We start from the raw sequence: 10,816 nt of genomic DNA, 5'->3' as shown, positions 1-10,816 counted from the left end.
AGAAGTGGGTCCCCGCGGAAACGTTCCTGTCGATGTTGATTGCGGAGGCAGTTCGTGGCCCCTTGAGGGGACGGTTATTCTCCGGCTCGGGTTAGGGAGCAAGGGGCGCTTTAAGGGATGGAGATTAGGCGGGTTTGGCGAATGGTGGGTTGTGGGCTAGGGCGGGACCTGGTGGCGGGGAAGAGCCGGAGACATTTTCTCAGGGACCCGGCGGGCAGCAGGGGGAGAAGAGACGTGAAGGGGAGGGGGCTGGGCATCTCAGAGGGCTCCAGGAAAGGCGGGGGCAAGGTCGGAACCATTGTCGGCGGTCGCCGATTCCAGGAGGGACGGTTTTGGCTGTAGCGCAACCCGGAAATCTCTGGGTCGAGATCGCAGCTGAGCTGAGCCCGGCTTCTCGTTTACCGCCGCGGTCGCCGGCCGGGACTCTGCTGCCACCATGTCCTCCGACTTCGAGGGCTACGAGCAGGACTTCGCGGTGCTGACCGCGGAGATCACGGGCCGGATCGGGAAGGTGCCCAAGCTGCTGGGCGGTGAGTGAGGGGGCTGGGGTGCGCGGGGGCGGGCTGGGGGGCGTTGGCGGGAGGGGCGGCGGAGGGCTGGGGCGCGCGGCGGAGGGGAGGGGTGCGTTGGGGGCTGGGGGCGGCGGAGGGCTGGGGGGCGCATGCTGGGGGGAGAGGCAGGGACCCAGCTGGCTGAGGTGCGGACACGCCACCCCGACCCTTCGTTATCTGTAGGTCTGGGGGGGTCGTTGGGGGTGAGGCAGCGGGGCGATATGGCCACGAGGGATTCGCACCAGGTCCCTGCCCCGGCGTTGCATTGGAGTGTCCTCCTTCCCCGGCAGGCCGCAGCTGCTGAGGGTCTGATAAATCTGGAACATCACTTCCTTGGGCGGGTGAAGGTCTGAGCAGCGGCAGACGCAGGGGAGCGCTGCCTGCAGGCTCGGGAAGGGGACAGATCAGCTTGCACTCAGGTCAGGAGAGGAAAAGTATTTCGGTAACCCTGGACACACACACACGGGTTTTTAAAGCCAGCAGGGACCATTGCCATCATCTCATATGATGTTCTCCATAACAAGGGCCATAACTTTCTGGTTGATCTAGAGCGTGTCTTTTAAAAAGACATTGCTCTGTGGTGGTACAGCGTCTCGCCCGATAAGGTCTTAGTCTGTGATTGGATGTCACTTATGTAGATGCTTTCTGTGGTATAAGAAATTGCTTTAATTTTTGCAATTTCATTGGAGATTGTCTGGAGAAATACATTAATGTTCCTGGTATAAAGTCAGTTGTTCAAATAGAAAGAATATGAAAATTACAATGAGGAGAGACGTGAGGTGACATGCTTCAGCAGGATTTTCAGCAGCAGTGATTTGGGAAAGACTGCTGATGGCCCTCTCCCCCACTCTTAAAGTTGGAGGATGAGGGGCACTGCAGTAGTGCTGCTTCTGCGTAATATGGGTTTCCTTTATAGGTCAGAGCTTCTGAACCCTGCTGACCGTCTTGTTTGCTTCTGCTGCACGAGATGGACCTGCTAAAAGCTTCACTTTGAATTGAGTTGAATAAGAGAACTTCTTAATTTTTTTCAACATTCAAGAATTTGGCAAAGATTGGGACGTAATAATATTGTTTCATTTAGAAGGATGACATAGCAAACAGTCCTTATTGTCACAGTATAAAATGTTCCAGCTGGGAACTTTAGAAAGGCTCTGTGGTATTCCCGAACCAATAAGCCATAGGAACAAAAGACCGCTTGAGGAAGAAATAACTTCTGTGAAGACAATTAGCATTGGAAAAGCCCACAAATATATCTTAAATCAGGGGAGTGGCTTCTAAACAGGCTTTCTGTGAAGCCACATCAGGTCTTAAGGAAATTAAGCTGATGGCGTCACGTGTTTTATTAATGTTCCTTGGTGTCTGACAACTCTGTCCCTCCTAGGGTTAGAATAAAAAATATACTAATAGCAATTTGACTGCTTGAGTTAAATGAGAATATCCCCTGACTGATATTGCTTTTTTAGAGCTTTAGCATCTAGGTGCTAAAACCATTGCATGCTCATTGTCTGTCCAAGTTCTAATATTTGCCTTTCCCCTTGCATTCTGTATATTTGTAGGCTAACAGTCTCTCAACCTCTTCCTCAGTTTTCTTTGGGTGTGCTTTTTTGTTTTGTATTAAATGAAAGAGGGAATCATGCTTGCCTTCTTTACATGAGTGTTGTGAGGATTAATTATTACAGGACTTCAAAAGTCTATTTACCTATTTGCTAGTTATGGGGAGGGCATGGCCTAATCTGTCATTTTTGCCAGGATTCAAACTAATTATATAAAAAAAATCTTAGTCCTTAAACTTGTGAAGATTACTTTCCACATGTAAACTGGTTCTGCATTATCTTCCTGAGCCTGCAGACAGCCCTCTTTTTTATAGATGTGATGCTTTTGCAGGGCTATAATGGTGATAGGTACATCATAAGAATTTGAGAGAACATAATAAGATGGGAGTAAACTATGATAAAAACATGTCTTACTAAGAAGATACAATCCTGGATACATTCAGGGAGTACATTTCTTTTTTTAGTCACTTCTCAGGGTAAAACTACACTTTAAAATGGCTTTGTAGTTTTCATACCCTATTTGAACAACTGACATTATACCAGGAAGATTATTGTATTTCTCCAGCCATTCTCCAATGACATGAAATTACAAAAATCAAAGCAACTTCTGTTTCAAATTAAGATTTTCTTTGTGAAATATTACTGTTTACAATCTAAAATTAATGATAGAGGATTAACTTTTTTTTTTGTAAACAGTAATTAAGAAGTTTTATAGAGCAAGCTGATTGGTGAAAGCCAATTGCTAATAAAAGTTATAACGGAGACCATTATGTAGTGTTCATGGATTTTTAATCAGACTATTAATTTATTTTATTAACTTTCCTATTTTATTGGCTGAGATATGTCCCTAATCTGGTATATTTAAATTCTTTTGACATCACTTACTTTTTCCATGCAAATGTCTTGTATGCATTGTGAAATACTTATGACAGTGCTGATTATCTGTGCGCAGAAGTGAGATGCAGTTAGTTGATTGGCATATGGTTGGCAGTGGAGGCAATAGACATCTTGCCAGCATAATTTTCAATCATATATTTTTTTCAAACTGCTGTCAGGCAGCATGGAGAAAACACTGCTGAGGATTATGATTCTGACCATCCTTAATATAAACAGGGTGCCCCAGGAGTATTGCAGTCATGCAGGTGAATAGCTTTGGAGGAGATGTCACCACAAGAACCATCATGATGCTGTGCGGATACTGATGGAGGAGGAAGAGGATGAAACCTGGCAATTACTTCTGCATGATGTTTTCCTGAACTAGCTTCACTGAGTGTGGAGCTCCATTTCTGAACTCAGCCAACCTGCGCTGACTTGTGGGACAGGAAACTGTTGCAGACTTGGGTTGACCAGCAGTGGTTGCAGAACTTCAGGATGTGGAGGGCCACTTTTCTGGAAATCTGCACAGACCTTATCCTCAAGCTGCAGTGCTGGGCCACCAACATGAATCTTTCGGAAAGTGGAGCGACACGTGGCCATCACTATCTGGAAGCCTCAACGCCCCTGATTGTTGGTGGTCAGAATCTAACCAGTTTGGTGTTGGTAAAATCTGCTGATGCAGTTGTAGTCACGGAGGTGTGTGTTGCTATTAAGAGGATGCTACCAGCCTGGGTAATAAAGCTTGGTATCATGTAGGAGATTATTGATGACTTTGAACACTTGGGGTTTGCCTATTTGTGTCTCCGACCCCACCACCAGGCATTGGAGTTCATCATCAGAAAGGTGAAGTTATCCATGATTATACAAGGCCTTCTTGGTCATCATGGCAGGCTTGCTAACCGTAACATGGCATGGTCTGGAAAGTGCCATGGTGCCAGGATCTTTAGAAACTTGCCTCTTTTTTTTAATGAAATGAACTGTTTCTTCCAAAACCACTATGGATGTTAATGACATTGTGATTCTATCAGTTATGCTGGGAGACCCACCTCACCCTTTGCTTCCATGGTTTGTTAATCTTTTTGCTGGACACTTGGATAGAGAAAGGAGCTGGTTAACTATACCTGGAGTAGCTGTAGAAGGACTGGAGTATACATTTGGAAGACTAAAAGGAAGCTGGAAGTGTTTCATGACAAGGCTGGAGGCTTCACAGAAGGAACGGCCTTGTGTTATAGGTGCTGCCTGTGTTATGCACAATGTCTGTGAGAACAAAGGAGAGCCTCTGCATTGGGTGGGAAGCGGAGAGACTTTCAGAATATTATGAACAACTGGAATGGGCTACCTATATGGGCTGCACTTGTAAGTCAGCACTATTTTGTAATGTGCATGCCAAACTGGACTACTATCTTTACCTAAACATCTCATTTATAATACTGGCTGATTGGTGCAAAGTGATGTGTGAAATAAATAGGATTTTGCAGCTTTGATGCATGTGAGTTTTACAATGCTGTGTGAGTGCTTGAGATGCCTTTTGTAACACTAGAAACCACAATGCCTTAGAATCTATGCAATATGAAATGATCAAAAGAACCTCTGTAATCTCAAGTGTCCAGTGTACCTCATTTAACATCACGTATTAAATTCTAACACAACTCAAGGTTGTGATCAAATTGTGGTTATAAGTGCATTTTTGACTGGTATATTTCTTGATATATTTTTGCTTACAATAAAAACTGCACTGATGTAATATGTTTGTTTTATTTCTTTGCGTGGCCACCATCTTGCTCAGCTCTAGATGGATAGGCAGAGGTGGTTGAGGAGTAGGGATAGGAAACATCAAGGTGCATGAGGAAGGGAAGTGATAGTGCCCTTTTCTGTAAGCATGGGATTAAATAAATTTGGGTGGCAGACTGGGGGGAAAGTGGGGAAGTGGTGTCACTTTTCATTTTCCAGCTTGGGCACTGTTTTGAGCATGTTGTGTAGGCTGGGGAAAAGGAGAGTGAGCAGAGGATGGAAGGTGTTGCACAGGAAAGAAATGTTACTGCCCTTTGTGATAAAATCCACCAGACATGCTGGTGTTCAACCACTCCCTGAAAGAAAGTGCCTGTTAGGGGGGATATGGAAGCCTAGAGGATGGATAATTGTGCTACAGCCCATTACGTTTATTGGATGGGGTTCCCTACCCAGCATTGTCACTGGGTCTTTGATTGAGGCTCATGGAGCATTTTAGGCCCCTGTTACTTTACTATCTGAGCACCTCATAATCCTTTAAATGTATTTATCCTTACAACACCCCAATGAAGTAGGAAAGTGACTTTTACAGATGGGGAACTGAGGCACAGAGTGATTTAAGGTGCATCAACTCTGGAAAGAGAGACCTGTGGCAGTAAGTCTCAGAGTCTGAATTAGCTGTCTCGGGCTGGGACTGGAAGGCTAAAAATAACAGTGTAGATGTTCAGGCTCGAACTGGAACCTGGGATCCGATATCCTCCCCCTTGCTGGGTTTCAGAGCCCGGGCTCCAGCCTGAGCCCAAATATCTACATGGCTATTTTTATCTCCACAGCACAAGCCTAAGTCAATTGAACTGGGCTCTCAGACTCGTTGCCCAGTCTTTTTTTGCTGTGTAGACGTACCCTAAGTGACTTGCCCAAGGTCACATGGGAAGTCTGTAGTGGAGCAGAGAATTGAATCTAGGTCTCCTCAGTTGCAGGCTAACTGCTGGGATATCCTTCCTCCTATCCATCCATGTCTCTGGATGGGCTGTCACTGGCATCTTCAGCTGGTTTTAAGGCATGCAGAAGAGATCTAGGCTGTCCAGGGGCATTTCCTCCTGGTCATGGTCTGTGGTTGACTGTACGGCTTTTGAAGACTTGTCTGCCTCATCACAGGACGTGGCCAAACTGTCCAACATATACATGGGATTCTGTGATGGCATCTCATGCAAAAATCAGATCCAGCTCCTCCAAGTACGCATGTGTACTAGGAGTGTTATTGGAGGTCTTGTCTTTGTCTTTTGTGACTTTGCAATTCTGCCACAGTTTTTTGGCTGTGGTTCAGCCCTAATATGTGTCCTGGGCTTCTCCAGCATTTGTTCTAATGGTCTATCTTAGCCTCCAGAAAGCAACTGGAAAGGCGAGACTGTATTTGCTACTCTCACCAGAAGACAAAGAAGTCAAGGCTTTCTCATGAGGAAGCATGGATTCTGGCTGTAATAAATTTGGTGTCTATGAACTTGACATGAGTTAGAGTTGCAAACAAGTGTGCTTGGATATGTGCCAGATTTTAAACAAAGTAGGTGGTCATCCAGTCAAGATGAACATGGAACAATGGAAGGTGCACATGTAAACAGACTAACAATCCAAATGTGAAGTAATGCAGAGTGGACTAATAGTGGGAGGGCTACCTGAACTGCTTCACTCATAGTAGAGAGGCTTCCCCATGATCCTTATAGTGGTAAAACTCATTCTAAAATAGCTGTCACTTCCAAATTGGATTAATTATAGTGGGATAAGAAACAAGACAAGTAAGAAAAGATCATTTGTGATTGCAAGGCAACTCATACAGAAAAAACTAAAGCTATATGGTAAAAACTGTTTTGTTAATAAAATCCTCAGTCATCACTGTCAAGAGGAAACATTGGAGTTATTCTAGAGTTGTGTTTTTTACATTTGGCTATGTTAGTTAGGCAGGTCAGTAGTGCCATGCAATTCATGGTGTTGAAAAATGGTAGACAGTTTTAGAACGAGCCTTGAAAGCAAAAGAAAGGGTAAAATCCTGGGAGTTTTGCTGTTGATCTAGATGGATCTGGGTTGTCACTGCTTTCTGCTTGATTTTGCCTAATGCTGGAGACTGACTGGAATTTAGAAAGGTCTTCTGCAGTGGGTGTTGTTTTTGAAGACTGGCTGGGCTATAGTGCTTTTCAGGGAATCTGGCATGTTCACTTCTGTGAAGGAGACTCTAATGGCTTCTGTAGCAGTGTGAATAGTTCTTAACTGTCTTTCACCCTTTTCTAATTTTCATTACTGATTTAATTACAAACATTTTATTGTACAGTTGATGCATTAGCTTTGTGTGCACCTTTTGTGTCATGTTGCTGTGTAGTGGCTGACCCACACAGAGATAATGGATTTATTAGTACTACTAGTAAGAAGATCTCATCTCCCTTAGCTCCAGTGGCAGAAGCCTCTTGTCTTTTCTTGAAGTGAGAGGAACCTGGTTTTAGTCCCAGTTCATGTGGATGGAGGGGGTTGTGTGAGAGGGTGATTTAGTTTGTTACACATGGATTTGTAAGGGAGTAGCTTGGTTTTACAATTTTTGCACTTCACAAATAAATGAGGTAACATTTGTTGTTTCCCAAGAACTGCGGCTGTGATCAGAGAAATTTTCTCATTGGACGTAGATGTGTGCTTTTCCCATGTCCGTACGTATACCCAGTGAGTGCCTGATGAGACAGACAATTTAACAATTGTAAATGCTTGCTTACTTTTCAAATGCTACTCCATAACAAGATGATGCTGCAGACTGTTCGCCTTAGTCTCAAATTTTGAAGAACTGTTAATGCAGATGTCACATTATGATAGAATGCACCCTTGTATTCACACACTATACGCTGTTGCAGTGTTTCTCAATTGGTGTTCCGCGGGAACACTGTTAGGGTTCTGCGAGAAAGTGACATCGTGCCACCGAGAGCAGCTGTTCTCCGTGCCGCCGAAAAAGGGAAGATGTCCCGGTTTTTTCGGCGGAGGGTATTGAGTATGAGTGTAATTTCCCCGCGGAGCCTAAAGGGTTCTGTGGGGAAATTTAATTGAGAAACGCTGCACTATTGTAATAAACTTTGTACAAGGCATGTCTTGTGAGGCATCATTTGAAAGTTGAGTAATATCATGGTAAAATGCATGTAGCAATATGTTTAAAGTTATGAACATAAGCTGAAATCATGACTGAAGTGTGTTTCCCAGATAAATCTGGGGAATGGTAAAACCAGTTTCTCAAAGACAAAGGGCAAGCTGACCCCCCTCTCCCCCAGGTAGGTGTCAACAAAGCTGCTGGTTTATTTCCTATCAAGTGGCCATTCTTTGACAAGAAACAGGGAGCAGGGACACAGATCTGCATCTTATCAAAGAAACAGCATAGACTCTCCTTCCTCCAGCAGACTGTCTGTCTCCTTGTTCTCAGCTGGAAATGCTTTTCAAAGAAGGATTAAAAAACTATAATAGGTGGGACAAACACCCCAAGGCATGCTTCTCTCTCCCTCTCCATCTCACTCCTTGCACCTGAGAAGACAAAAGAAGGAGCCATTGCACTTTGGGGAAGGGGTCCTGACCTGAAGAGTTTGGTCAGTATGATTATTGGAAATATGGCGAGAAACTTTGCTTGAATCTAATATACACTAGAAAGCATTTTATCTTTACTTTCTAGTAAACATTTCTACTTAGTGCCTCATAGATTTTAAGTGAGTACAAGGAATCCCTTTTTAGCTAACAAACTTGGTGGTTGTTTCATCTGAGCCAGTGTGTTTAAGCTGAAGTCTCTGGGTAACTCCATTTAGGGTGGCAAGTTGTGCATATATTATTTCTTTAAAGAAATAACAGACTTAATATATTTGGACCCTTCAGGAGAGGTCTAAGCAGTACATGACATACATTTCTGGGGGAAAATCAGGTACTGGGCATGTGTTGAGTCACACTGCAGCATAACCAAGGCTGGTGAGAGTCAGAGTGTAAGTGAAATGAGGCTGGCAGGCTGCAGCTACATGAGACACTCAGGTTGTGACTTCCGTGTTGTTTGTGAGTGGTTGGAGGTATTACCAGCAAGGTATTGTAAGGTACCCAAGGTTGTAGGTCAGGGGTGACACAGCCCCTCACTGGTCCGGATTGCATCCTGGTATGTCACATTTAATATTAATTTTACACCAGAAAGAATCCTTTGTGTCAGATGCTCAGAACTAGCATAAATAAGCTTGTTCTAAAATTGTGTAAGTGACTTTTTTTTTTCTTTACTGGAAAGAGGAAAATTTTATTTCTCTCTTCATAATTCTACTTTAGATGAGAAGAAGCAGATGGTTGCAAACGTGGAGAAACAGCTAGAAGACGCAAGAGAGCTGGTACGTCAGAATTTTCAGTGTTATATGAAAATTCCTATGGAACAAATAAACAAAAATACCGTTACATTATATTAATGCAATATTCAACATATATTCAGTAATAATGTTCTGTCAATAGTAATGACTTCCATTTCCTGCTTGTGTTTTATATTCTAATGAATCAAACATTACAATTTTACATTAAGTAACACGTCTGTACCTTATACGGACTTTGAAGTATGTTTTTAGAAATCTCTGTTGTGGAAACTTCAAAAATAACCTTTGTAATTCTGTAATGCCTTATCATTGGAAGGTCTTAAATGCTCTAAAAACCGTAATTAATTTTAGCTGCCTACTAGTCTTGTGAAGTAGATATTCTCTTCTATTTAACAAATGGGTAAATTGAGGCATACAACTGTTAAGTGAGTTGCCTGAGATCATACTGGGGCTTGGTGGTAGTACTGGATATTGGTCCTAGAAGAAATTGTTTAGTTATTGGGTGTACTTTGTTCAAAGAGTTCTGCAGAGATGGAGACACCACCTTCCAATAAGCAGCTGTGGGGTTTTATAGTATTCCCACACTCAACAGTCATATTTCTTCTGATTAAAAAATAGTGCAGAAATTATAAGAAGGAAAAAATACAGGTGCTAGGACATTAAATAATGGATTTCAGGTGGTAAATATCCAGGCGTGTGGCTTGGGTGTGCACAGAATTTCAGAGCAGTTATTTGTTGTATGTATTCACGCAGCAAGCTGTGTAAGAGAAGTGTGAGTGTGGAAATGCTGTGTGTAATGACATCCTGGGATGGAAGGCTGTGTTACAGTGAAAATTCTTTTTCTAATGTTGGATAAATTGTTATCAAAGTGAGGAATGTGATCTTTGCCTTTCATCAGTGCATGAACTTTTTCCTCGTAATATGTAGCATGAGTAGACTTTCATGTGTGCACTTTGCGTGGGAGGCTTAGAGCACTTTCACTAAAGTATGCAAGACATATTGCACATGTTCTTGTTATGCAGGCTAAGGGATGGGCTCTGTTTTTGATTGTGCACATAGGATTCCCACTGATCGCACTGGAAGGCCTGTACTTTACTTTTGGTAGCAGAAATTGGCTCTTATTTTCATGAATGCTCAAGCCAGGCAAAGTCAGGGACGCTCCTAATTGTCTGAACTATTTCCCCCTTAATCATCATACCTAATAAGGTTCTCTGTTGAATACTAGGAGGGGCTTCTTCAGAATAAATATAAATAAATTTTGCTTTTTGCAAGTCCAGCAAGCAACAAGCTTTTGGTTCCTCTTTGCCTAACTGTCTGTGATATGGTTTATGTTGTGGCTGAGGGGACAATGAGATGTGGTATTTAATTACAGCTGAGGTTGGCTTTTTCCACATAGTGAATAGCAGTTCACTTGTGGGGGATTTAGGTCCCCTGTTACAATTGGATTTATGAGTCTGATCCACTAGTTTAAAAATATAGCCTGAGCATTAGGCTAGGGAAAATAACTCAGTGATTCCATTCCTAAGCTTTCTAAATAATTAGGTCAGTGACCCAGTTCCTGTTTTTTATGAGCACTAGTAGTGAGTTCTGTTTAGACTGTACACACTTGAGTGCTGGGACCATATCATATTCTTGTTATACACCCTATATATTATGATGTTGTAGAAATGCTTTTTTTTTTCCCCCCCTTCTCTCCTGAGCACGGGAATACAAGAGGGTGATGTGGCCAAAGTGAACGTATGGTGTTTACTTACACAGC

The 10,816-nt window shown here is 43.0% G+C and overlaps 1 protein-coding gene across 5 annotated transcripts in view; it reads left to right on the top strand.

The window, feature by feature from the left end:
* Nucleotides 1-106: 106 nt before the first annotated feature.
* VTI1A (vesicle transport through interaction with t-SNAREs 1A) overlaps nt 107-10,816 on the top strand; it is a 327,438-nt gene continuing 316,728 nt past the window's right edge. The window contains exons 1-2 of one of the 5 annotated variants that reach the window (XM_067537006.1): nt 107-530; nt 9,023-9,081. In XM_067537006.1, coding sequence (XP_067393107.1) covers nt 437-530; nt 9,023-9,081 — 153 coding nt within the window. In that variant the 5' untranslated portion in view covers nt 107-436. The remainder of the gene's footprint in view (nt 531-9,022; nt 9,082-10,816) is intronic. The other 4 variants (XM_067537001.1, XM_067537003.1, XM_067537005.1 and 1 more) reach the window with 4 other exon arrangements.

The sequence above is a fragment of the Emydura macquarii genome, unplaced genomic scaffold (assembly GCF_026122565.2).
Source record: "Emydura macquarii macquarii isolate MOO-44397 ecotype Brisbane River unplaced genomic scaffold, CSIRO-AGI_Emac_v2 contig_3692, whole genome shotgun sequence".
Taxonomy (NCBI): Eukaryota; Metazoa; Chordata; order Testudines; family Chelidae; genus Emydura; species Emydura macquarii.
Note: the sequence above shows the minus strand (reverse complement) of the source record. Positions and strands in the feature narration are given on the sequence as shown.